Source organism: Lontra canadensis, unplaced genomic scaffold (assembly GCF_010015895.1).
Source record: "Lontra canadensis isolate GAN:19392208 unplaced genomic scaffold, GSC_riverotter_1.0 scaffold91, whole genome shotgun sequence".
In the NCBI taxonomy this organism is placed as follows: domain Eukaryota; kingdom Metazoa; phylum Chordata; class Mammalia; order Carnivora; family Mustelidae; genus Lontra; species Lontra canadensis.
The window spans coordinates 3,486,919-3,514,585 of NW_022631085.1; the positions used below are offsets into that span (position 1 = coordinate 3,486,919).

Here is a 27,667-nt window from a genome sequence, read left to right on the forward strand (position 1 = left end):
GTCATGATCCCAGCGTCCTGGGATCGAGTCCCACATTGGGCTCCTTGCTAGTCAGGGAGCCTGATTCTCCCTCTGCCTGCCATTCTGTCTGCCTGTGCTCGCTCTCTCTCCCTCTCTCTCTCTGACAAATAAATAAAATCTTTAAAAAAATAAAATAAAAAATAAAAAATAAAAAGCACTACAGATATCAATTTTACTATCAAAAGAATGAACTGTAAACAAACCCTCAACTCTATTTAGTAACCGCAAGCTGAAGTATTTACAGAGAAGCATGCAGCTGTCTGCAAGTCACTTTGAAATGCATTAGAAAACCAGATTGATGGATGGATAAACAGGAAATAAAAATCAATTATGGCAAAAAAAAAAAAAAAGTATGGCAAAGGTTATTGGCAGAGCCTAGGTGGTGGATATACAGGTGGTCCCTGGAAAATTCTTTCAACCTTGCAGTGTGCTTGATAACTGTCATGATAGAACATTGAATAAAAGCCACAGAAGGCTAAGCAAAAAATGTCAGTGGGTCAGACCTGCACATGTCCAGTGTGGGCTCTGCGGTCTATGACATGAAAAGCTTACACTCCACTGCTCAGCTTCTGATGTCTTTGGGATTTTTCCTCTGCCCCTCCCATCTCTCAATTCCCAATCCACTGTGGATCCCACTTTTTCCCAGCTGTGACTAAAGCCAGGATGCTCAAGTCTGCTAGACATCCATCCTTGTCTCGGTCTACAGAAGGTCCGGATTAACTCTCCACGAACCCCTCTGCCCCAACCTGCTGGGGACGTGTGCACGTGCACACACACTCCCCTTACCTTCAAGCACCAGTTCAAATCCCTCCCAGCTTCCCCATGAAGCTGTCTCCAGCTCATGAAGACCCTTCTCGCAGAAGCATCTCTCGATCAGTACTGTGTAACTGAGCATCTTTTAAGTTCTTTTGGGGTTAGCTTTGTCTTCCTCACAAAGCTTCCAGAACGCTAGGAGCACATCTGCTTCCACTACCCACCAAACTTGGCCCTTGGTTCTTCTTCCCTAGTAGCTTGGGGGCTACCACACTGGGCAGCATAATCTGGACTTTGTATGACCTGAAGGTGAACAAATCCAGGGACACTCCATACTCTGGCTTTCACCTGCCTGCTGGGGGTGCGGTAGACAGCCAAGGGTGACCGTGGGGACACGGGTGTGACTTGCTTGTCACAGAGCTCCTCCCAATGGGGACAGAAAAGATTTCCGGCACCACTTCCACCCAGCAGGCCTAGAGGGAGCGGGAAGCGTGCCCGGGGCTGGCCGCGGCCCCTTGCACGGCCGGGCTCACTTTCCCAGGCACACACGCCACGCTGGAAGCGTCCCTGGACCTGCCGTCTGTGCCCTCTCACCTTGATGGTCTCCAGCTCCATGCGGAGGCGGTTATTTTCCGACAGGAGGTCCCTGTTCCTGGTTTCAACCTGCTGCAGCTGCGTCTCCAGTTCGGCTTCGTATTCGCGGCTGCCCTCCTGGAATTCTCGGAGCTCCTCCTGCGTGTTCTCTGCCCTGCGGAAGTCCCAGATGAGTTAGGCAATCGTGTACCGAGCAGCCTCCCGGGCTGTCGAGGGTGAGGCATGGATTCGCTGGTTTTTCAGCCCCTTTCCAGGCAGAAACTAGCCTTCCCCTCATTTTACAGGTAAGACTTGTCTCAGGGCGCCTGGGTGGCTCAGTGGGTTAAAGCCTCTGCCTTCAGCTCAGGTCATGATCCCAGGGTCCTGGGATCGAGCCCCACATCAGGCTCTCTGCTCAGCAGGGAGCCTGCTTCCTCCTCTCTCTCTGCCTGCCTCTCTGCCTACTTGTGATCTCTGTCAAATAAATAAATAAAATCTTAAAAAAAAAAAAAAAAAAAAAAAAAAAAAAGACTTGTCTCAAGGTCTTCTGATGTGAGTCAGCAGCGGAGCTCGCACGTGAACCCAGGGCTGCCGATCTCCAAAGCCATTTCTTTACCAATTCACTCCCCGCTCATTCATTCAATATATTTTGTTTTTGAACTCAACGTGGGGTAAATATACTTGGGACTGTGTACCCTCTGCAGATTTACTTGTAAGCAGGAATTGGGCCTCATATAAATGTGTGCTTATCCCACCACTACAGTGTGCCCCTGGCCAACTCGACACCCAGTTCCAGCCCCTCAATCCTCAAAAGTCAAGCAACATTCTTTTTTTTTTTTTTTAATACTAAACCTGGGGTGCCTGCGTGGCTCAGTGGGTAAAGCCTCTGCCTTCAGCTCAGGTCATGACCTCAGGGTCCTGGGATCGAGCCCTGCATTAGGCTCTCTGCTCAGCGAGGAGCCTGCTTCCTCCCTCTCTCTGCCTGCCTCTCTGCCTGCTTGTGATCTCTGTCAAATAAATAAATAAAGTCTTAAAAAAAAAAAAGTACTAAACCTGAGTTATCTTTAATTATAAATAAGGAAATGAAAGGGACTGGAATAAGACCTCCACATGGACAGTGTAAGAGTCCATGAGAAATAAAAAGAAACAGTGCTACACGCGTGCACGCATGCGCACAGACACACACACAGACACACACACACACACACTCTCTCTACTCCCAGATAGGGACACCAAATCGCTGGTTTCACAATTATAATCTGCAACAACCCATATGGTCAGGCACAGGGACTGACCAAATAGGGCACCCATAATGGATGAAACCCTGCCAGGAAATAGGATGGGCAGGAACACACCAGTTTCTTAGGACCAGAGGCTTTGGCGCTCACATTCTAGCCCAGCCGCTTAAAGGCTGGTGTGACCTCCTTGGGCAAGTTACTGACCTTCCCTGAGGCTCAGTTCCTTATTTGAAAAATGGGGTGATAATGGTTTCCTCACAAGGCAATTTTGAGATTTAACGGACTGAATGCGTGTCAAGTCCTTTGGAGTGCTTGTCGCCTACGAGGCCCCCAAATGAATCGTGGCACCCCAATGGGAAGAAAAAGCAGGGTGGACTTTGGAAGACTGACCTTTGCTTGTAGGTCATAGCCATATCTTTCCAGTAGTTTGCCTCTTCCTCCCCAGAGCTGAAAGTCTTTCCCGACTCCTCCATGGTGAAAACAGCAAGAGCTCACTCTTCTTGTGGCATGGTGTCTAGGAGAGAAAGCTTTAACATTATTACCCATGTCTGGTAAAAGAGCTCCTCTTCAATGAGGGGGAGGGCACCTTCCTGAATTTTATGTCGCATTAAATGATAAAACGTTGCCAAAAACTGGAACCAAGCCCAGCCAAAATACAGCCCACCCTCAAGTTCATGAATACATAAAGCTACCCAGATGTTATTCATTTGGGGAAGGGGGGCAAGGAAAAAAAAAAGGAGGGGAAGACCTCTCCTGGGGTTATGGTTTAGACAACTGGTGCCACGACCACCCCCACCACCAGGAGAACAGAAAGTCTTTGGGGCGAGAGGATAATGAGCCTAGTTTGGGATAGTTTGACATGCCAGTGACACACGAAGAAGCAACAAGAGAGCTGAAACTCAGGGGTGAATTCTGGGCTGATACAAATATAAGAGTCAGGAGCCTGTAGCTGTTTCTTCCCTCTTTCTCGTGATGGAACTGCTGGAAAATCTAGTAAGGACTATTTATGGAGCTCTGAGGAATGCCAATGTTTGGCTGGTAGGCCAAGAAAGAAACAGTCATCTAAGGAGACAGGAGAGAAATGAAGAGACAAGAATCAGACCGTGAGCTGTCCTGGGAGTAGACAGACGGTGTCAAGGGGAAAAGAAGCACCAGTCCACAGTAGCCATGATATAACACAGAAACTAAGATAAGGACTGGAAAATACCCAGGAGACTCAGCGAAATGTCGGTCACTGGTGATGTGAGCAAGAGTAGTTTCAACACAGTGGAGTGGGGAGGAGGAATAAATTGGGTGGAGGAGTTTTGAGGAGGTGAAGAAGAGGAAGTAGAGGAAATTTTGGAGAACTGGGTGTGAAAAGCAGACAAACAGGACAGTAGCTAGAGGGCAGGGGGTGGGAATTGGCTCTGAGGACTTGGAGAGATCCAGAGCAGACTGGGGAATGGATCTCTAGGAACAGAGGGCAGTTTACAGACTCCCTACTGATAAAGCCTCTCCGAATAACCGCTTATTCTCTGAATTTAAGGCTCTGAGCTTGTCAAAAGTTCAAATGAGATATCTTCAAGGTCCCTTCCTTCCCTCAAGGGAGCTCACCATCTGGTGTCCTTAGGAACGAAAGAATGAAAGCAACCCCTCATTTTGCAAGGCATTAACAAGCTATTTTGGTTTTTTGAGGGGGGGATGGGGGGGCACAGAGGGAGAGAATCTTAAGCCCACTCCAGCTCAGAGCACAGGGCTTGGTCTCAGGACCGTGAATCACAACCTGAGCCTAAATCAAAAGTTGGACGCTTAACTGACTGAGCCACCCAGGTGCCCCATAACAAGCTATATTTTTGACTACAAATATGATTCATTCAGCTAAATATGTTAGTGTGGACATGGACACAATCACCAACTTCTGGATCCCTGGTTAAAAAAAAAAAATCAAACAATTATATTTAAGCACTGCCCTTTTTGATAATTGGTTGTGCTAGTACCTATACTCACATCTCTCCTTCCTGATTTCTCTCCCTTCTCTCATTCAGAGACAACATGCCATGTGCCCCACCCATCCCCCTCTGGGGAACAGTTTCTCTGAAAGCTGGATGGGTGCACAGAAGCTGGAAAGAGTAGAAAGCTATTCATTTGTCGATCTTTTTCCAGTCCAGCATTTCTTCTTCCATATTTCTGTCCCACCACTCCAATCTCGGGGAAACCAACCCGCCATTCATTCCATGTGATTCAGATCTACTGACACCAGCATCTAGGAGGAGACCCATTACAGAAGGGATGGCTCAGAGGTGGGCTGAACCCAAGCCGAGCCAATAACAGGACGGGTCTAATTCAAAAGAGGCCAGTGATTGGTTCAGGGGTGACCCTACCTAGAGCTGAGCAAACCGGTGTCCAGGCCTAGGGCTTTTGCAGAGTCTTCAAGAGAGACACTCTGGAAGTGTTAATGAACCTTACTGTGTTAATGGTTTCATAATATATGCATTTATCAAACCATCATGTTAGAGACCTTAAACTTACACAACGTTCTCTATCAATTATATTTCCACAAAGCTAGGAGAAAAAAGAAAGAAAAACTCTTCCCACTAGGGTAAGAGGGTAGGAAGTAAGCTTGGAGCTGCCAGTGATCATCTTTCCATCACAAGGGAAGAGTCTGCCAGAGAATGAAGCCAAAAGAGAGGAAAGCAGGGCCAAGAGGTAGAGACACTGGGTCCTGATGGTATCATTTGAACACCTGGACCCAGTCATACCTGATTTAAAGTTATGAGAGATAACCAACTCCTTTTCTTGACTATACCAGTTAGGGTTGGATGGCTGCCATGGAGGGTCCTAATTAAAGCAAGCAGTGAAAAATGTTGCTTGCTGAAAGTAAAAAGAACAGAGCACCTACAGTGAACAGCAAATAACATGGCAACGGGTAAGGGGAAATTTAGGTCCAGTACTCCCTGTTCAAGTCTTAAGCTCTAATGAGCCCAGAACTCATTTGATATGAAGTCACCAAACCAGCCCCTGTAAGTGTCAAGAACCCATGCAACGGAGTACCCTGTGGCCACTACCTTATAGAGGACGGTCTCAACCGCATGGCACGGGAGTCCGTGTAAAAGGGTAAAAAACTGAGGGACTAGGGAAAATGAATGTGAACTGGCTTTTCCTGACATTTGGGAAAACATCATATCCAATATTCAATGTAATTAGTTCCTGTCTACTTTTCTAAACATCCCCCAACCCTACCCACTTCATTAGTTTATGTTTAAGCCAGATGGCCTTCTTTTTGTTCCTTGAGAACATCCAGCTTGTTCTTACCTCAGGACCTTTGCACTTGCTGTTCTCTGCCTAGAATGCTTCTCCCTCAGATCTCTGCCCAGATATCCTTCTTGTCATTCAGATCTCAGCTGGAATGTCTTCCCTAGAGAGACCCTATTTGAATAATCCACCCAATATCCCCTCTAGCCCTTCACTACTACATTAACCTCTGTTTGGTCTTATTTCATCATTTTGAGTTTTGTTTTTATCTTCCCCCACTGGAATGTCAATTGTTGAGCACAGGGGCCTTCTCCATCTTGCTTTTTTATCCCAATGCCTAGAACAGTGCCTGGCATATAACAGGAACTCAATAAATGCTTGTGGAATGAATGAGCAAAAGGGAAGCTAGAGATGGACCACTAGCAGGTAGGAGATGTGAGGTTAAAGAAAGGCAAGAAGCCAGAAACCTCTGAAGACTAGCTTATAGTTGACATCTGTAAATCCCTAAGAGGCTTGTCAGGACGGGGAAAACTCTACATTCCCTCAGCAGCAGAGTGTCATCTCATTAGTGGGAAAGGGCAGGAGGAGAGGATACCATGTTGGAAACAGCCCCTTGCCCAGGTGTATGTGGTAAGGAACATCTGATAGTATCCTTGGGGTTTCATAACTGCACTCTTGGGACAGATGAGTTTTAGGAAAAAAGCTTCCTAAATAAAACACAGCCAGTGAGGACTAAAACTTAATCCTCAGGAATGAATTTGAGATGTTTTAGGAGGCACTTCCATTATGCCAGAGGCTCTAATTACAACCGCACTGATGGGAAGGTTCTGGTTTGGGATTGGGTGGGGTGGTGGCAAGAAGCTAAGCAGAGACCTGAGCTCCTGTCACAGGCTGAGCCGTCTGTAGCTGCTTCCACTAAAGGGCAAAAACCACAGGCCTGGCATGTCAACCCGAACCCCCCCTGCATTTTAACAACAAGCCTTAGGGAAGAGGAAAAAATATACCATAGACTAAGAAGAAGTAACAGCTGAACTTCATTTTGTTCTCAAACAAGTCTTCCTTTTTTTAAGGTTTTATTTATTTATTTGATAGGGAGAGAGATCACAAGTAGGCAGGGAGGCAGGCAGAGAGAGAGGAGGAAGCACGCTCTCTGCAGAGCAGAGAGCTCAATGCAGGGCTCGATCCCAGGACCCCAGGATCATGACCTGAGCGGAAGGCAGAGGCTTTAACCCACTGAGGCACCCAGGCGCCTCTCAAACAACAGTCTTAAAAATGTACGCTTTTTCCTTTGCCATTTGAAAATGTCTCACAGTTCCAATGTGCATTATTCTTTGCCATAGAAAGCAGGTAATATGGCTTGGAAAAACTCCTTCTCCATACTGAATTGAACCACCGTATGCGGGGTGTTTAGTAACTTCAATTTTAACCCCTTTAAGCCATTTGACTATTAAGAGTAAGCGAGGCATCGCTTGGGTTCTTAGAAGCAAAAGCCGGAGCAGAAACACTGCACGCCTTGGCCATCTCCAGAGGTGCAAGTGGACAGCAGAGGCAAACCAGACCCAAGTGCAAGTTCGGGGGTAGGGTGGGCAGGGGTGACTGGAGGGTCTTTGAATTCAAGTTCATGGTCTCCTTGGGGTTGCCAAGAGACTCTTCAGAGGTCAGATGCACTCATTTCATCTGGTCCAGTCCTTTCAAACACACTCTGACAGGCACGGGTCTTGGTATATACAACTCTGTACCCACTATCTTAAAAATAAGCGCTGTATGCCTGTATTTCATTTGTGCTACAAAGGTTATAAGCATTCTGCCTCTGTGCTTGTGTTCTCAATACACCATCAGGCCATCATGCCCTAGGAGCTCTGTGGACAAACCTAATGGGCACCTCAAAAGTATGTGCCACAGCAGGCAAGAAAGAACAAGCTGGGAGCAAAAAGTTCAAAAAGTTTGTCTTCTCTGTTTTGCATAACTTAGATCTTCCACCCCACCTTTGATTTCAAAACCCTAGAGAAAACAAAGCATTTTCCTTTGGCTTTCCTAGGAGTGAAGAAAGCCAGCACAGCTGGTCAGGAGGCAGCAGACAGGTATAAACTATCAAGAATTAACTCACCGCCCTTCTCCACGCCAACCTCAGTTCTTCCCAATCAAAACAAAGGGAGGAGCTGAAGGGAAAGGGAGGGGACAGAAAGACCCGGGCCAAGTGTCTGCACTTGCTTCAGCAGCTCCTAGGTTATGACGCAGGCTCCACTTTTTGCAGAAGTGGCATCACAGGGGCAAAACCAGTCAAGAGTCAGCAAGTCTGGCTTCTGTCTCTGGGCTTTCAAAGGCTATAATGATCTTCCTCCAAAAATACTTAGATAGGCATGCAAGGACATATACTCAAGGGTGTATGCCATCATTCACGTATGTGGAAAACTGAAGAAAACAACTGTCAACAGAGGGCTGATTTGGAAAATTACGCAGTTGTTAAGAAGTATATGAACTAATATGGAAGAAAGTTCATGATACGTTAGGAAAGAGTGCCAATTTTGTTTATAAAGGTATCTCTTGGGTGCCTGGGTGGCTCAGTCAGTTAAGCATCTGCCCTGGGCTCAGGTCATGATCCCAGGATACTGGGATGCAGTCGTACATCAGGCTCCCTGCTGTGCAGGGAGTCTGCTTCTCCCTCTTCCCTTCCCCCTACTAGTTCTCTCAATCTCTCTTTTGCTCTCTCAAATAAGTTAAAATCTTTAAAAATAAATAAAAATAAAGGCATCTCGCTCTCCCTGCATGCATGAATCTAAAAGGGTCTGGAAGCATGTACCAAACGGGGGTAAAGCAGACACTGAGATAAGAACCTGTATGGGGAACACTACTATATCCATTGATTTTTACAGTAAGCATATGCTGCCTTTGAAAATTTAAAAAGCTTAAACTCAGGTCAAAATATAGAATGAAAAGAAAATAGGAGGGCTATTGTTCCAAGATAATTTTATTCTACTGAATCAAGATGCCAGGAAAAGGGGCGCCTGGGTGGCTCTGTTGGATGGGCATCTGCCTTTGGCTCAGGTCATGATTCTCGGGTCCTGGGATCGAGCCCTGCATTGGCACCCTGCTCTAGAGGTAGGGGGGCTGTTTCTCCCCCTCCCTCTGCATCTGCCTGCCACTCCTCTTGCTTGTGCTGTGTCGAATAAATAAAATCTTAAAAAGAAAAAAAAAAAGATGCCAGGGAAAGATGTTTTCCTTCTGCGATTTCCCTCTCCTCTGTCCCTTCTTGAACATTTCCAAATACCTACTAAGTGCTAAAGCACTACTGGGAGAGGCAGACAGAAAGCACCTATATCAGTACCAGGTGCAGGAAGTCTGAGCTGCTGACACCATCCTTCTGTACACAGGCCAACTCACTTTAGGAAATTAGCTGGTAAGGAAAGGGAGTGTAATCTCTCTGGGCTCACACGTTCTAAGGCAAAAGAACACACTTTGGAAACAAAAATAACATCTAAACAGAATAAGCCAAGTTAAGAAACTATTATCCAAAATGAGAGGATAGACAAAATATGCCAATGGGACACCCCTGAGACTTCTGGGATCTAATCCCACACAAAGGACGCAGTAAGGGGAAAGACTTAAGTTTCAAACCTGGTTAAAGACCAGTGTGGCGGTGGGGTCAGGTAAGTGGCTCTGGGAGTCAGTCACTGGGATCCAATTGCTCTTCAAAGCACCCTATCTGGGTCCTAAAATGCCATCCTATCCAAGAATACAGAAACAAAACCAGCATAGAAAATGACAAATCTCTGCCCAGTGCACCCTGTAAAGGCCGCTTCTTTAGAAAGCAAGTTAAAAAGGACCTGGAGGCTAAAAGTAGAAAGAGGCACAACCTGGTACAAAGCCTTGACAAAGAAATCAGGGGAGCTCAGACCCTCAGGAGGCAGAGAACCTGAGATGACTGGAGAAGATAGGGCAGCTTCCCAAAAAGCGGTGTCAAGGTGATACCGGGATTTCCCACGACCTCAGGGAGGCAAGGAAGCCCCACCACTGCATTCAAACTGTAGAATAAGCATTTTCATCCTTTATCCAATCCTTCCCCAAAGTGCTGTCACGGGAAATCTGAACCTTCCTGCCGCAGAGATCTGAGAAAAGCAGAGGGAAAGAGTTCCAAACACGATCCCGAAGGCAGGGAGATGCCAAGATGCGGGGCGGGGGGGTTGGAAAGAGGCCTGAACTAGACGGTGTAGTGGGCGGCGGGACGGGGGGGTGTGTGGGGGGGGGGGGGGATACAAGGAATGAGGGAGGGTCTGGGGCAGCAGGAGGAAAGGGGGTGGCAGGGGCTGAGAAGAGATCAAGAGCGTGAGGAGGGCAGCCTGGAGTGGGGGTGGGAGGGCTGGAGGGCAGAAGAGCCGGGCGGCGGGGGCTGGAGACGAGGAGGGCACGAAGGACCGAGGAAGTCATGGAGGGAGCCGAGGGCAGCTGGTCGGAGACCAGCCAGCGCTAGAAGAGAAAGCTGGCAAAGGCGAGGAGCTGGGCTCGAGGACACAAGAGTGGGAAGGCACAAAGTTAGGAAAGGAGCCTGCAGAGAGCGGGATTTTTGAGCCCCGCGCCCGGGACCCGCGGAGTACAGGCGGCGGAGAAGAGACGCGCGAGCGAGGGGCGCAGCAGGGTCCCTGCAAGGCGGCTCCCGGCGGTCCCGAGGGCGTGGCGGGCGCCAGGGCGGGCAAAAGAGTTTCCCGGTGGTGGCGGCGGTCCCGGGACGGTCCCCGCTCCCGGCCACCGGAGCTCAGCACTTACCCCGGCTCGGTCCGCGAGGACGGGCGGCAGCAGCGGCGGACCGCACTGCCGGGGCCTCTGACCACCGCCCCCACCCCCGCGCCCGCGGCGGGCGCCGACTATTGGCTGCGGCGCCACGGGACCGCGTCCGCCTCGGCCAATCAGCGCCTAGCAGCGCCTTTTGGAAACTTTTTTCTCAGGGCCCGGGCGCCGCGAGGCCACGCGGCTGCACTGGGCCCGCCCAGGCCTGGGAGGCTCCCGTGGTTGGGCAGGGACCAGGACCGCCTTGGAGTGTGCAGGCGGTTCTCTGGGCATCCGGGGACCGGCTTGGACGCGAGGGCCACGCTGGTTAAGAAAATACTACGCCGGTCGAGAAAATACGACATCGTTCACATTTTCCCCACATCAAGGGAAAGACAAAGATCCAGGTCCGCTTAGGCTAAGCAATGTTCCATGTTCTTTGCACCCAAAATAAAAATTTCGACATCATTATCTTTTTTCAAAGGCAGCGAACTTCGTGTGTAAGGGTCTGGTTTCTAGCCTGGCTTTGAATTCTAGCTGTACTCCTACTAGCTGGTTGATCTTGGGCGAGTGACTTAAACTCTCTGTGACTTAGTTTCCTCATCTATAAAATGGGGGCCTATTAAAGGATTCTACCTTAAGGTTACGCAGAGACAAACTGAGTTAACTTGGAGTCTGTAAAACGTTTAGGACAGTGCCTAGTAAAGTTAAATACAATCTGTGCAATTCTTAAGTGACTGTGATTTGTTCATTGGTTGTGTGTCAGACACAAGGCCAACTTCTTGACATAGGTTTTTTTTAATATATAATTTTTTTTAAGATTTTATTTATTTATTTGACAGACAGAGATCACAAGTAGGCAGAGAGGCAGAGAGAGAGAGGGGAAGCAGGCTCCCAGCTAAGCAGAGAGCCCCATGTGGGGCTCAATCCCAGGACCCTGGGATCATGACGTGAGCTGAAGGCAGAGGCTTTAACCCACTGAGCCACCCAGGCGCCCCTGACAGGGGTTTTCTTATTCTCACACAATCCCAACAGTTCACCAACAGATAATTGTTGAGCACTCAAGCTTGTAACACAACAAATGTCAGACAACATGCCAGTCCTCAAATGTCTTATGCTACTAAGAAAGCAAGACACTAAATCAGCAAACAGAAAGAAAGAGTAAAATAATTTCAGATGCTTGTAAGTAATAATTTCGGAATAAACAGGGTCATTTGAGAGAAGAGGGCCAGGAGGTTCACTCCAGATGATCAGGGAAGGCTGCTAGATGGAAATGACAATGGAGCTGAGATCCAGATGATGAGAACCACAGAAAAGCAATTTTATTGTCCTCAATAAAGAGAGAAAACAAAGGTGCAGGAAATTAAATGTGTTGCCCAAGGAGTCCCAATTAGTAATAACAAACCGGGCTTCAATCCTGGGTCTGTTTGATGCCTACACCCTCATTCTCTAGCATTACTCTAGAAGCAGAGATTTTTAGCTATTTTGAGGCCTATGGCCATACTCTTAGAATCCTTCCTGCCTCCATGCCGTGGTTAAGAATGACCTTCCTCTAATTTGACTTTGACTCCTTGCTAGTTCTTGAAGAAGCTCAGAGATGCAAAAGGTAACCTCACTATCTGTATCAATAGGGTTAAGTACCAAAATGTCTTTCAGGAAACTTCCATCCTGCTCACAAACACTAATATATCATACACACCCTCCTCTCAAAACTTTTCCTCTGATGCTTGCTTTCATCTTCAGACTTTTTTTTACTCTCACCGCTCCGTGAGGTTTCTGGGCAGGGTGTAACCATCCCAGTTTACAGATAAACTGAAGAACAATCCATGAGTTACCAGTTCTGCCTGAATGGCATTGATCAAGTCACTTAAATGAGCTCGTTTACAATTTCCTTCATTTTCCATAAAAACAACAGGGAGGACACTGAACTGATTATCATGAAAGTTCTCAGGAATAATTTAAGGAAATGGCTTTTATTGGGTAAAACCTTTAAAAGAAAAAAAATTTGGAGCATGTTAAAACCTTTTCCTCCCTTTATTCAGTGTTTTCTTTGTAGCTTTTAGATATGAATTAGCAGAGAGCTCAGTTTCTCTTGCTTACGTCCCTCCATTGTAATTTATTATTTCAAAGCACTAAATTGGACACAGGCAGAAGAGAAGTTGCTGTGGGAGAAACTCCTTTAGTGACAGCTAGGTAATTTAGAAGGTGAACTGAATGTAAAATGGCCACTTAAACAGCACAAAAATAAAACTTCATCCTAGTTTCACAAATGTGAAGATTATAATTTGGACAGGGAAAAACTGAAAGTTACTCCTACTCTCTGATAAAAGAGTTTGCCCATTAAATAAATAGGAGTAAGATGAACGGAGACTGTATTCAAGAAAATCTCTCTTAAGAAAAATGTGAAAGCACTCTTTCACAAGTATCAAATTGCATTTCACTTCATAATTGCTTCCAAGGACTGGGGTAGTCTGCCTAAGCAGACTACTGGTTTTCTACAGAAAACACTAAAAACTGCATTCCATTAAAAATTGTAATTCGGGCTTTTCATTAACTTTCCATTTAGTAGAATTGATTTGACTTTATTTACAGCGTTTAACCTGTTGAGATCAGGCACAGCTCCGGACTTGGAAAAAATGCCAAGCAAAATCAAACAATGTGTCTGATCTGGATTATTTTGTGACCAAAAAACCTTTCTAAAAAGGCAATACAAAATCCACAATTACTTTGTTTCCTTTTTTATTTTTTATGTTACTTCTGTCTGTGGTCCTGCAATACTCAACTAGAATAAAAAGAAAAACTCCTCTGAAGAGAAGCATATTCGTTTGGTACTTTGGGAAAGAAATGGGGAAAAAAAAAAAAAAAACAAGACTAGACTAGACACAGGGTTGTTTTTCATCTGTTCTAGTTCCCACCTGGAAAATAATACCCACACACAGACACAATGAAGATTTACTCAGCAGTAATAAATACCTAAGCAGACAGATGATGTGTGTGTTTCATCTGCCTTCTGGAAAATGAAAAGCAAGCACAAAGGGCACTTTAGCTACATGTTTGATCTTGCCCTCTGCAACAGGAGTCTACAAGGATCTCTACAGGGATGTCAGCTTCCCCTGAAATTTCCCCCCACTTCCTGCAAATTGCCTAATGAAATTGCCTCACCCTGCAGACTTCAGGCAGGGACAAAACAAAATAAGACAAAACTCTTTTGGCGATTTCTACTTATTCGTCTGCAAAACTAACCCGTTTCTCGGCAAATTTCAGGAGTGAACTTTTAGGTCGTATTCAGCTAGCACATCCTAAATATGTTTCGATTTAGAAAGTTTCACTTTTCTCATCGGCAACAGGAAATGGCGAGCAGTTGGCAGTTTCAGAAACGACCTTCGTGCTGAGCTTTAAAAAAAAAACAAACAAAACAATTACTTCAGGACGCCTGGGCAGCTCAGTCCTTAAGCATCTGCCTTAAGCTCAGGTCCTGATTCCAGGGTCCAGGGGGGGCTCCCTGCTCAGCAGGAAGCCTCCTTCTTCTTCTCCCACTCCCCCTGCTATGTTCCCTCTCCTGCTGTCTCTGTCAAATAAATACATGAAATCTTTAAAAAAAAAAAATTACTTCAGCTAAAAGATGGTAAAGTATCAACCCTGCCCCCACCCAGGAAACAAACCCCAAACCCTCAAAGCCCCCCAAACCCCCATCATCCATTCACTTAACACACAAGCAGTCACGGTTTCACAGGGCTTTCCCCACCCAGTCCCTGGAAAGTTTGCATGCACGAACAACAGGCTCTGGACCGGGGCTTTTAAAAATGACGTTTTCTAACTGAAATCACGAGCATCCCCTAATAGTAGGTGACAGTGCCCAGCCGAGTCTGAGCACACACTTCATTTTGTGCCCGCTGGGTCGCCACCTCGACGAGACAAACCCCGCCGGCAGGAAGGACCTCGCGGGAAGGCCCGCCGGCGGTTATTTTTCTCTCCACTCGCCACTAGGTTGCACTAGATTAAAGATGCTGTGGAAATTATGCGTCATTTAATTAAAAAAATAAATAAATAGAGCCATCACGTGACGCGAGGGAGCGAGGGAGTGGGAGAGAGGGAAGCGCGCGCACGAGCGAGAGCGCCAAAACAATCGGGTTTTTCATCCAAATCCCGTTTAAATCGCCTTCCCTCAAAAGACCGAAAGAGCTGAGTTGTATCAAATCCCGGTTGGCAGGTTTTTCCCCCAGGCTCCCCCTCACAAACCCCCTCATTCTTCGCTTTCAGGTTCCTTTCCACGCCACCACGATAAGCCAGGGGGAAGGCCTCCTTAAACTCGGGGTTTTCGCCAAAAAAGCCGGGATCTCCCCCGGGGAAGGTCTCTATTTAGGGGTTTATCGGGAGGGGACTGAGCCTGACGAGGCTGCAGGGCCGCGAGGCCCCGCCCCCCCCGGGGTTCCCGGCGCGCCCCGCGCGGGGAGAACACGGCGGCCGGGGCGGGGTGGAGGAAGGGGCGGAGCGAGGGGGGGGAAGAGAAGGGCGTCGGTTTTGCGACAGGGGCGGTGCGGTGCGGAAGCGGAAGTGGAGGGTGCGCTTGGCGGCGGCGGCGGGAGCTGCGGAGTCGGGAATCAAAACAAAGGGCCTGGGGGGGCGGGGGGAAGGCGGCGGGGCCGGAATGTGAGCGGAGGTGGAGCCGGCGGCCGAGGTGAGTTAGCTGGCAGCTCTGGGGACTAGTTCCAGACCGGCTCACTGCTCTGGGGCACCAGCTGGAGGCGGGACAGCCCCCCCCCCCATTCCCCTGCCCTTTGCTGGCGGGGGTGGGGAAGGTTGGCTACTCCGAGGGGGAAGATTGAGATTCACCTGTCAGGCCCCCACCATAGTTTCGGGTTGTCTCCCCTTCAGGCCCGTTCGCGACTGTCACTGCTGCGCCGCTGCTGCCCTTTTTGGGGTGTTTGGCTCCCGGTCCGCACCTGTCCCCGTGCACCCTGGGGGGCCTCCAGGTGTGGAGAGCAACCTTTCCGGGGGAGTGGGCACACTTAGAAGGTTAAGAGAGGAAGAAAGGGGAGGTGTTTTTCAACCTCTGGAGCGTTTTTGCATTCTCTTCTGTAGTTCAGCGCTCCCTAGGGTGTAGTCTCTGGGCTCGACGGATAGTGTTGAGTTGCCTTAGGGCATGAGCCACTCCCACTAACAATTGTAACGCTACACTGTGATACACATTTTCGTTTCCCAAGCACCTTTCTAGTATTTCCCAGAGCTTTCTGATTACATTTGTATCTTTTGGACTTTCCCACTTCTCTGAGCGCTAAGTATGCTGTTTTGCATACAGAGAAATCAAAACCTAACCGGTCTTCCGAGATATTTATTGAACTCTTCACTCATTCAGCAGTTGTTGATATGCACCAGGCGCTGGTAGGTGCAGGAAACACAGCAATAAATGAGACATGATGTCGCTGTCATGGAATTATATTCAAGTAGGGGAGACATATAATAAAGCAAATAAACAATTTTAGATAGAAGGGCTACGGAAAAAAAAAAAAAGTAATAGGACTGGGTGGTGTGGGGTTCCAGGACTAACTTGGGTAGAGAAGTCCACTTCTAGATTTTAGACTTTGATTGCCTCATTAAACCCCAACAACAGCCCTATGAGGATGCTACAGTTATTATCAGGTCCATTTTACACATAGGATGTGAGGTTCAGAGAGGTTGTGAACTCTCCAACGCGACACATACAGGAAGCAGCAAAATTGGGGATTAATACACAGACTGATATCAGAGTCTGTGCTCTCAAGCACTCTCTGAATTGTTCAGAAAATCCCACTCAAATCAATAGAAAACTTGCTCTGGCTACCTAAGGTACTTAGTGGCTTTCCCAGGAATGCTTGGGAAGTTTTCTGGGTTCGGGCCACTAACAAGCTAGTACAGTTGTACTTTCTGTTGATTATGTTGAGCAATGCTGAAGGCATCTTGGTATGGTGGAAAGAGGACAAGCCTGGCTCTGCCTCCTTTCTAATTATCTGATCTTGGCAAGTTCCAAAACTTAATTAAACTTTTGTTTACTCCTCTGTAAAATCTGTGGCTTATTTCTCCCTTGACTATCTCACAGATTTACTGTGGGGAAAAAATTAGGTAAATGAATCTTATTGTCTGGTTATTGTCATCATTGTATTTCTTGGGCCAAGCACAGGCCTGTTAATATAGTAGATAGTAAATAAATAATTACTGATTGAGGAAATAATGTTACATAAAAAGGCTTTGTAATTGGTATTGTGCATTACCTACTAGCTCACTTTCAGGATTGGCCTTGAAGAGATTTAAGAGAGCATGTGGAAGTTGTGTATTGTGAATATCACAGATTTCTGTGGTCTGGGGAGGAGCTTGTTGGGGGACTCCAAGACCTATGTTTAGTAGGAATAACAACAATCATAATTTGTTGTCATTGTGGCAGTTAACTCCATCTCTGCTTCCACACTAACTCCTAACTATACATAGTAGGTGAAGAGTTGATGTAATCATTCCTTAATTTAACAAATAATTACTTAGTATATGCTATGTTAGAAGCCCTGTGCTTGGCACAAGCTCTACATTGGGGAAGACAAAAACAGATAGTGGGCTCCTTTTTCTGATTTTCCCCCCTCAGCCATTTTGTGGAGGGGGAGAAATTAGCCACACTCTGCAGAGGAAGAAACTGAAACTTAATGAGGTTGTTGTAACTTCCACATAAGGGCCAAATAGTCAATATTTTAGGCTTTGTGGGACATGCAGTTTCTGTTGCAGATACTGGACTAGGTAGCTGTAGTTGTAAATAACCACAGACCGTATTAAACAAATGTCTATTTATAGACACCAAAAGCTGAATTTCATGTAATTTAGTGTCACAAAATATTATTTTGATTCCCTGCCCCCAAATTAAAAGTATACAATGCCTTCTTAGTTTGAGGTCACTTAAATACAAGCAGTGGGATGGTTTGGGCTGGCAGGATATAGTTTGCCTGCTCCTGTTTATGTGATCAGTTCAATATCTTAGAGTACTCCTCTCTCCCTTCACCGTGGTATATAGATGTTACCATCTCTTGAGAAGAGCCTCTTGGAGAGAGAGAGCTAAAAGAAATGGTTTTCTTTATGTCTGGGTGAAATTTCTGATACATGGATAACCTTAAAATGGCCACTGTAGATAAGAATAGGTGGTGGTTCTATATGATGGCGAGGACTTGGAAATGAGGTTCAGTTGTCCTTACCGTTGGCAGGCTGCCTCCATGCCCACTGGCTGTTATCGATTTGATCTGCTTTTATTGTACCGTTTAAGACTTGTAAGAATGTGTTCACACTGGAGTAGATACAGCACAGCTGTGACTTGAGATTTCTTGGTTAGCTTCTTGGTGGTATATCAGATTGCACTTTTGTAATAAGTACATGAAGAAATTGGTTTGCTTGTTCTGTAGCAGAATCAAATTCACAGAGTCTACAGAGTTCACTTAATTTGGACCTTCCACAGTCATATCAGCGACACAGCGGGATAGGTTGCTATTAAGTCAATTTCAGAATCTTCTGTAATTGGCAATGAAGACATATAATTGTTTTTTTTTTCCCCTAAAATTACATGCTCTTCGTTAACTTTTTCACCCTCACCAGTAGGGTCTTCAGGGAGAGATGGTCACAAAGAATTAAGAAAAACCGTAGAAAAGGCCTGCTCAGGGCTGGAGGAGGTTGGCAATTGGCTGAACTGATCTCTTGTTGGGAGCCATTGTACCATATAGTTGTACTACAAGTACAGTTGTAGTCTCACTTTTTAAAAAAAAATTTTATTTGAGAGAGAGTGGGAACACACAAAGAAGTTAGGGGGAGAGGGAAAAGCAAGCTCCCACTGAACAGGGAGCCCAACTCAGGGCTCTCGATCCCAGGACCCAAAAATTGTGACCTGAAGGCAGACACTTAACTGACTGAGCCACCCAGGTGCCCCTGCTGTCTCACTTTTTTTTTTTTTTTTTTTTTTAAGATTTTATTCATTTGAGAGAGAGAGCGCAAGTAAGGGGAGAGGCAGAGGGAGAGGGAGAAGCAGACTCCCTGCTGATCTGGGAGCTCAACATGGGGCTCGATCCCACCTGGGATCATGACCTGAGCCAGAGGCAGACACTTAATCATCTGAGCCACCCAGGAGTCCCAAGTCTCACATCTTAATAGTGAAACTTGTACTTAGGCAAATAAATAACACTGAGACCTCATTCTTAACAGGGTGGAAGAATGAAAGAAAAGAAAGATGAAAGAATGTTGAACCACTTTATATGGCTGTATGATGGAAGGAAGCGGAACTGAGGACTCCTGCAGTAGAACACCTGGATGGCTGCAACAAAATAATGATGCTAAGCCATGGCTTTGGAAATTCTCTAATTGCTTTTCTCGTCCTGAGCAGACATTGCCACTTAGTCCCCAAACGGTAACTATGCGCAAGACTGAGGATGTAGCAAATTCCTTATGCAAATAGATGTGTGGTCCATTTGGCCTGGGGCATTCTCTCTCCCTGGAGTCTGTGCTGAGTTTCACCTTATATCATGCTTATTCCTGCTCATAGCACATGATTATAATTCCTGACTCAAGGAGAGCATAAGTTTTTTTTTTAACTCTTGTACTCCTGGTGTAAGGAACTGTAGGTGCTTTAAATATTTAACGTTAACATTTGAGGAAGATTTGTTTCTTATGGAAGTCACAGAATGCAAAGATAAAATCCAAATTGTGGAGTCAAATCAGAGGAAAGTATAAAATAGATTTTATTTCATTCTAGCCTTCTGAGGTTTGAGTCTTAAAATCAAGGGAAGATTGATAGGACCTTATTGGCAGTCTTTTTCTATTCCAGATTTCTCTTGAATATTTAAATGTGTCTGTAACTTCCTTTGCCTTTTCATAGTGATTTTGACTTTTTCTGATTTCATTCCATGCACCGTATTACCACATTTCACTGCTATGTCTTTTTTTTTTCTTTTTTGATACTGCATTTGGGTTTTACAGGAGTCTTTACTATGAATCTACAAAAGGGTATTAGTGACTATTTAAAAACTCAACTAAATTCCCTGTCTTCTCCAGGTTTTCATTATATAGTTATCTCTTTTGCATGGTGTCAGTAATTGAGGTCATTTACATTAGGGACACTTGGCAACAGGGTTGGCAGCTCAGACAGGGCTTCCTGGGATGGAGGATCTGACCCTTACGAAGTCACACAGTACTGGTTTGCACTCAACTTTACAGATCCAGAAACCTGATTTTATTCGTGGCACCCAGAATTGAGTAGATTCAGGGGAACCAACTCATAATAACCCTGATCATAAGAGCCAGATCCTCCCCCCCACGCCTTTTTTTTTTTTTTTAAGAGCCAGATCTCTATAAATCAGAATGCCAGTAGTTTCTAGCCTAAACTGTAATTACCAAGAGGGCAGAACACACTGCTTGTTGGCAGTCAGTCAGTTGCTGTCTCCTCCCTTTTAGGAAATGTAGAGTGAAAGATCCAGATTTCTCCCAAATGAGTGTACTCCCAGATGAGTGTAGAACCACAGCCAAAGGAGTGAAATCATAGCAGTCAGATGGCCCTTTCTGTGCTCTGAGGGAAGAACATGTCTCTCTCACAATATCGGGACATCCTCTTTCTCTTAATAGTTCCTGCAGTCAGCCAATTGGGGCTATTGATTAGTTAGATCCCCTTTCAGTAGCCAGGTACTCTGAGTGCTTTATGTACCCTCTCATTTTATCCTTCTAACAACTATAGGAAGTTCATCCTGTTTTCCCCAACGGAAGGCTGACAAAACTGAAATGTAGAGAGGTTATGTAACCTACCTAAGTTCCTAAAACAGTGAGTATCACATTCAAAGCCAGGTCTCTGACACAGGAGCCATGCTGTAACCTTGTAAATATGCTGGTCTCCTGTGTCTATGTTAGAGGCATATGACAAATGATTTCTCTGGAATCTTATTTCTAAATAGTTTTCTAACTACTCTGATTCTTGTCCCTGGCTGCAAAGTAATTGTTGACATTATGGCTTTAGGTCATGGTATCCTACAGTTGGCTTAATGTCAACAGTACCTGTAAAACTTCTCCATGGATGGGTCACTGGGGCAGATGGCTGATCTCATCCTTAATGTCTGGAATCATCTGGAGGACTTTCCGAAACCCTTTATGGTCTGGCTGCAAGAACTATTAAGTCTTTTCCTCAGAGTGCTTGGCTTGTAAGCCACCTTTATTGAATGCTGTTTGTGACTGTGTTATTTTCATACCACCTGTTTTGTCTTTAGAAGACCCTGTGAGGCAAGGGGAAGTTATCAAAGGGAAGTCCCTGAGGCACAGATGGTTAACCTGCCTTGCTGAACATGTAAGCAGAACCCTCCCCCAGTCTCCTGAAATTGAGGAAGGACACGGTCTTGATTTTAGCTGTCTGTTTCGGTGTTCACCTCCTGCAGGCCTCTCTGAAGAATGTCCCTGGTTTCAGCTGCCATTCCATATCGCTTGGTTATGGTTGAGTTATGTAAACAGGATTGAACGCTATTTCCATTTTTGGATTGCAGTAGGATGTGAGTAACCAAAAGTCACTGGCCTCATAACATTGACTGGCGTTCTGATCTTCTCTTCCCAGAAAGAGTACATGGAGAACAAGAAAGTTGCTGTGGAATTAAAGGATGTGCCATCTCCCCTTCATGCTGGCTCTAAGCTTTTTCCAGCAGTCCCACTTCCAGATATCCATTCTCTTCAGCAACCTAAAATACAGCTTTCACCTGTCCCCAAAGTAAGCTGCTGTGCTCATTGCCCTAATGAACCCTCCACGTCGCCAATGCATTTTGGTGGTGGCGGTGGTGGCGGTAGTGGAGGTACCGGTAGCTTGATTCACCCCGGCGCACTGTTAGACTCGCAGAGCACCAGGACCATCACGTGTCAGGTAGGGTCAGGGTTCGCTTTCCAGTCTGCGTCTTCACTCCAGAATGCCTCAGCTAGGAACAGTGTGGCCGGCATTGCAAGTGACTTTCCCAGCATGTGTCTAGAAAGTAATCTGTCTTCCTGCAAACACCTGCCCTGTTGCGGGAAGCTTCATTTCCAATCATGTCACGGTAACGTGCACAAGCTGCATCAGTTCCAGGCTCTTCAGGGCTGCACCTCTGCTGGCTACTTCCCCTGTTCCGATTTCACAAGCGGGGCTCCAGGGCATTTGGAAGAGCACATTTCACAGTCGGAGCTTACGCCTCACTTGTGCACCAATTCTTTGCACCTAAATGTGGTACCTCCGGTTTGTTTAAAGGGCTCACTTTACTGCGAAGACTGTCTGAACAAGGTGTGTATCTTTTTATTTGTTCTCTGGGTGCAGCTGACCTTTGAGGAATGACTTTGTGAACGTAGCTAGGTGTTGCTTGAGCAATCTTGCTTGTGCACGGGGGTGAAGATTCTCCTGTGAGGTAGCTCGCGCCCCATCAGCGTGGCTTCTCTCACCTCTGAAAGAAGCATAGGATGAAATGGGAAGGGCCCTTCCAAAAAAGTGCAGAGTCATTATGTAGTTCATGCTTTTACAGGCTTTTGCTGTAATCAGTTTCCTACGTGATGCAAACCGAGTTCGGCAAGGCTTCGTGTTCTCTTTGGACCTTAAAGGCTAGAGCACGATTGCGATTCTCATACCACTGACCTCATACATGGACCCACTCAGGCGACGCAGGTCATGCCGTGTCGTTCCTCTATAACAATTTGAGGGACTTGGAACTTGGCCTCGATCACACAGCTGTTAAAGTAGACACCTCTGACCTTCCCGTAAAGTGTATTTGGGCTCACCTTTGGAGGATACACATGCCCTAGAACGATCACGTGACTATCTTCCCAGATCATTTCAAGTCCCTTCTTGAAGGGAGCTTACGAATTGATAGCTGATAGTTCCGGGAGTGCTCTGAAGTATTGAAAATACCTTCCATCAGAGGTTAACAGGTGGAAAGAAGAAACAGACTATGTTTTCAGTTGTTGTTTATCACTCTAGGTTCTGCAATGATGTATCTGAAACCTCCTCCTTTTCTTAAAAAAATTTTTAAAACAGCCGGCAAGAAATAGTATAATTGATGCTGCTAAAGTCTGGCCAAATATACCACCTCCAAATACTCAAACTGCACCTGTTACTATTCCTCTGTGTAATGGCTGTGGAACCAAAGGAACAGGGAAGGAGACCACGTTGTTATTGGCGACCAGTCTAGGCAAAGCTGCTTCGAAATTTGGTAAATGACAGTATGGTATAAAATGTGCATATTTAAGTAGTTCTCAGTATCTGATACTAACACTGCATTTAATCGCCTTGAAAAGATTCCTTGTGGTTCTGGAGCTCCTGGGTATATAAGTCTCCATTTCTACCTCTTGGTAAAAAAAAATCTTTTTATCCTTATAGACCAGCAAGCCATTTGCTTTTCACGTTGAGCTACGGCTACTTGAAACCAGAAGAAAAATAGGGAGCATAGTATTAGAAGTCAGTGCTAGAGGGGACTCCTTGTCAATTTAGGCTCATAATCCTGCTGTTAGTTGTACACTCCGTAGAAATACTTAATATTTAGAAAGATTTAGTAATGGTTGATGAAAAACTCATTGGAAAAAAAAACCCAAATATCATTTCCCCAAAAAAGTAGTTAATGTGGTATTTTATCTTTTGAAAACATTTTTTTAATATTAAATCAGATGTTAATGCAGGTTAAAATTTTTTTTTTTTTTTTTTTTTTTAAATCAGAGATGGTAACAAGTTCACCCTTTGTCACCTCTTCATGGGTCTTCCATACTGAGCAGGTAGACAAGCATGGGCAGATCATGACGATCAGGTCCCAGAGCTGCAGTGTCCATCTACCTCCACGTTAGTGTTCAGAGACGCATTACGCCCAGCATGAGAACGGCTCATGCTTTGCAGTGGATTTATTGTGGGCTTGAAGTAACCTGGCCTTTAGATTTGTTCTCTCCTGAAAAATAGGAATAATCACTTAGAAATACTATTGGAACTTGCGGTTGTGCTATTAGGTCAACCGGTGAGGTCGGTGTCCTTAAGCTTAACATCAATCAGTAACTTCATTTTTCTGCCGCTAAGAATGCTAGGTAGCTACCTATTTATTTTAGTTTGCCATTGTTTTTCAGTATGTATGATTGAAAGTGTTAACATTTCCTAAGGGTCACCAGAAGTTGCACTAGCCGGACAGGTGCTGGAAAATTTACCCCCCATTGGAGTTTTTTGGGATATTGAAAACTGTTCAGTTCCCTCTGGCCGCTCAGCTACTGCTGTTGTACAGAGAATCCGTGAGAAGTTTTTTAAAGGCCACAGAGAAGCAGAATTCATCTGTGTGTGCGACATTAGTAAAGAAAACAAAGAAGTTATTCAAGAGCTGAATAATTGCCAGGTAAAGTAATAATAATAATAATAATAATTTTAACTATTATGATAGAAGAATAAGCACGTGGGTGTTTTTTTTTTTTTAATATACATTTTCTTTTTATTACTTTTTAAGAAGCTCTATACCCAAGATGGGGCTTGAACTCACCCACGTGGGTTTTTTTTAAAGAATACACATTTGTGCTGATAAAGGAAATTATCAGCAAATAAAGGATTATTATTTGCAAATAAAGGAAATTATCAAAAGATCATATCTAATGTACTAGAAATCATTTAATCATAACTGATCTTCCAGTAATCTATTTGTATGTGACTAATGCTCTGCTAATATGATGGTTACATAAATTTGTATTCTTTCTTTTGGTTTCCATGACTGCTCTGTGGAAAGGGCTCATAGGATTTATTATTTGAAATACCCAAATTCAACTGAAGCACCAAGGTGTTAAGCAACTTTTTTTAAAAATCATATGGCCAATAAACAGATAAACTAGGATTTAAATCCAGATTGTCTGGCTGCACAGTCTATTAAGCTGGAACTGAATCCAGTTCTTTTGATTCTTAGACAAGTAATTCTGTTGATAAGCCATTTTGCCTAAAATTTTATATTTGTGCTCCTTAAAAAAACTAATAAACCCTACTATGTATTGCACATAGTTGAAGCAGCTATCAAAACCTTTCCTTGCTCTGGAGACTTTTCAGTGAGTCTGGCGGCTTTCACAGAAATAAACACATTTGAGCTCTGTCGGGGACAGATGTCTCTCCTTTCTCACTACCTGACCCCAGATCCTGAAAGCCACAGACGATGTATAGTGGAGACAAATGACATCCAGTACGGCACTAAATCTTACCTTCCTCATACACCTATCTCTCCTACTTCCCCAGCTGTTGGCAAAAGCTGGTAGGGAGAGCTAATTTACGTACTTCAAATTCCACTTCCTCTTCTGCCTGTTTTCTCAAAGGCGGATAGACGAAGTACAAAAGCAGAAGATTAGAGAGGTGAGCAGGGATGATAATGGGTCTAGTTCCTTTGTATGGAGAGACAAATTGGAAATTACTGAGATCCACTTAGAATTTTTTCCATTCCTAAGTGGCAGCAATAATAAGAGTATCTTTCCTCAGGGACTATCTGTAAGCTGCAGGCAGAGTGTGTCGTGGTTTTCTGACCTCGGCTCTTGCTCATTTGTCTTTACTTTAAATTAATGCAGGTAACTGTTGCCCACATCAACGCTACTGCAAAGAATGCAGCTGACGATAAGCTCCGCCAGAGTCTCCGAAGGTTCGCGAACACGCACACTGCTCCGGCCACTGTGGTTCTTGTATCGAGTAAGTGCGGAAGGTCGGCCAGTTTCAGCTAAACTCGCGGATCAGAATTGTTAACAGAAGCCAGAACATGTTAAAGTAAAATACGCCCCCAGACAGGCTGACCTACACCGGACATACTTATGCTTATGTCTGAGAGCTGTTTAGAGAAGAAATGGAGTCTGTGTGGGTTTTACGTATTTTTTCCTTAGGATGTGAGTAAGAATTCTTGTGGGGCCAGTTAAAGAAAATGTAGCTTTTTTTTTTAATCCTTTTTTTTTTTTTTACCCTGGGCCCAGCAAATTTTTAAAAAATCTAGGAAGAAGCATTTCCAAAGTTGATATTCCCCAAAATGTTAATATTTGCTTTCTTTCACTGCGGGAAGTAACATGTGTCTTGGAATCCGTAGAAGTATGTGGTAAAATTGTCCTGTGGTCTTAATTCTTCCAATATGAAATGTGTTCCTGTTCCAAGAAGTGGTGGGAGGTGGGGAGCAACTCTGAATTCTATAGTCCAGCCATTTTTTTTTTCTCAGTGGGTGTCAGGGAAGTTGTGTGTCTTTGTCCAGTCCTCCTAATGTTTGGGGACGGGGGCGGGCTGTACCTTTTCTTGCAGCTGATGTCAATTTTGCATTGGAACTCAGTGACCTGAGACACAGGCATGGTTTCCACATAATTTTGGTCCATAAAAACCAGGCCTCAGAAGCGCTGCTGCATCACGCGAATGAGCTGATCAGATTCGAAGAGTTCATTTCCGACCTGCCCCCTAGGTTACCACTAAAAATGCCAGTAAGTGGGTTTGTGTTCCTTTTTGTTGTATTGTGATATTACATTATGGAAGGTGAAGACCGCCCCCCACCCCATAACGGGCCACCAAGTGAGGCTGCTCTTTGTAGGAGGCTGGCCAGAGTTTTGAAATAAGGCTTTGAAATAGTTCTTCTCTTACAAACATACAGAGAATTGATATGTAGGGATTTTGCTTTTATTTTGTTGCACAGTATCACAAGGAATTGACATGTAGGTTAACCTTACCAGCAGCCACTTTTCAGTTTCTCCAAAGCTAGCAGTGTTTGTGTCCATTGAATGGAAGTAATGGAAACATTGATTACTCCTTTTGCTTCCAGGCATGGGTAAAGAATATGGTGATGGTTGGCACACATTCAAGATGGAGTCAAATAAACAGAGAAATTATACACTTTTTTTTTTCTTTTTAAGATTTATTTATTTGAGAGGGAGAGGCGCGGGTGTGAGTGAGCAGGGGGAGGGGCAGAGGCAAAGAGAATCTCAAGCAGATTCTGTGCTCGGTGTGGAGCCCCACATGGGGCTCGATCCCATGACCCCAAGATCATGACCTGAGCTGAAACCAAGAGTCAGAGGCTTGATTGACTGAGACCCCCAGGCGCCCCTAATTGCCCCTTTGTAGGCATCGGGAGGCCTGTTTTCTACAGTTGCATTCCCCACCATGCACACACACTTGCACAATTTGCAGTGGTTATTGCTACACCTGTAGCTCATAGAGCCATGTGCTAGGGGAATGTGGGCATATTTCCAGCAGGGTGAGCATGTCTTAAAGTCTTGATTTGGATGAGCGTGTTTACTGCAGTGTTGAACTATTTTTAAGCTATTTGGAGAATATGTGGGTGGCTCTGAAGAGAGCAGCATTCCCTTTTCTAATCTCCAAGGCTTTTAAGTCAGTTGTAGTGTTTTAGGTAACAGATTGCCCACTTCTGAGCTCCTTATTCTTGATGGTTAAAAAAGAAAAAAAGACTTGATCATTTAGAACTTTAAATCTTGCCATTCTCATCCACGAGAGCGATCGTTTAAGGTACACCTCTCTCTTTCTGTGTTTTTCAGTCTAAATAAGTTCACCTTCTCCCCTCTACATCATTGTGACCTCCCCTCCAAGGCTAAGGCTGTTAGCTTACGCCTGGAGATCACTCCTTGTTCTAATTGTGTGATTGAACGTGTGCCCCTCCGTTAACCTGTTGTAACACTTCTCCTCTGTATCAGCAGTGCCACACTCTGCTCTATGTTTATAACCTACCAGCAAATAAAGATGGCAAGAGCGTCAGCAGCAGGCTCAGGCGCCTGTCTGATAATTGTGGTGGGAGAGTGCTGAGTATCACGGGCCGCAGTGCGATTCTCCGCTTCATAAACCAAGATAGTGCAGAACGGGCGCAGAAGCGAATGGAAAACGAAGATGTCTTTGGTAATAGGATCATTGTGTCATTTACTCCAAAAACTAGAGAACTCTGTGAGACAAAGGGTTCCAGTGCAATTGCCGATAAAGCGAAGTCTCCCAAAAAACTTAAGAATCCAAAATTGTGCCTCATCAAAGATACAAGTGAACAATCTTCCAGTGCCAAAGCCACGCCTGGAAAAGGGTCGCAGGCAAATTCTGGATCTGCTACAAAAAACACAAATGTTAAAAGTTTACAGGTAACTTCGAT

At 45.2% G+C, this 27,667-nt stretch overlaps 2 protein-coding genes across 12 annotated transcripts in view; one reads left to right on the forward strand and one right to left on the reverse strand.

The window, feature by feature from the left end:
* The window catches only part of NDE1 (nudE neurodevelopment protein 1), a 31,238-nt gene extending 20,576 nt beyond the window's left edge, over window positions 1-10,662 (reverse strand). For 2 of the 3 annotated variants that reach the window (XM_032836233.1, XM_032836235.1), the window contains exons 1-3: window positions 10,578-10,662; window positions 2,976-3,099; window positions 1,369-1,522 (exon numbers count right to left, since the gene is read on the reverse strand). In XM_032836233.1, the coding sequence (XP_032692124.1) occupies window positions 1,369-1,522; window positions 2,976-3,058 (237 nt within the window). In that variant the 5' untranslated portion in view covers window positions 3,059-3,099; window positions 10,578-10,662. Of the gene's footprint in view, window positions 1-1,368; window positions 1,523-2,975; window positions 3,100-9,431; window positions 9,540-10,577 lie in introns of those variants that run through there. The other variant, XM_032836234.1, reaches the window with a different exon arrangement.
* Window positions 10,663-15,126: 4,464 nt separating this feature from the next.
* MARF1 (meiosis regulator and mRNA stability factor 1) overlaps window positions 15,127-27,667 on the forward strand; it is a 37,314-nt gene continuing 24,773 nt past the window's right edge. For 3 of the 9 annotated variants that reach the window (XM_032836236.1, XM_032836237.1, XM_032836241.1), the window contains exons 1-8: window positions 15,127-15,255; window positions 18,780-18,981; window positions 21,163-21,852; window positions 22,597-22,771; window positions 23,700-23,926; window positions 25,125-25,242; window positions 25,834-26,006; window positions 27,228-27,656. In XM_032836236.1, the coding sequence (XP_032692127.1) occupies window positions 18,838-18,981; window positions 21,163-21,852; window positions 22,597-22,771; window positions 23,700-23,926; window positions 25,125-25,242; window positions 25,834-26,006; window positions 27,228-27,656 (1,956 nt within the window). In that variant the 5' untranslated portion in view covers window positions 15,127-15,255; window positions 18,780-18,837. Of the gene's footprint in view, window positions 15,256-18,779; window positions 18,982-19,022; window positions 19,149-20,824; window positions 20,902-21,162; window positions 21,853-22,596; window positions 22,772-23,699; window positions 23,927-25,124; window positions 25,243-25,833; window positions 26,007-27,227; window positions 27,657-27,667 lie in introns of those variants that run through there. The other 6 variants (XM_032836239.1, XM_032836240.1, XM_032836245.1 and 3 more) reach the window with 5 other exon arrangements.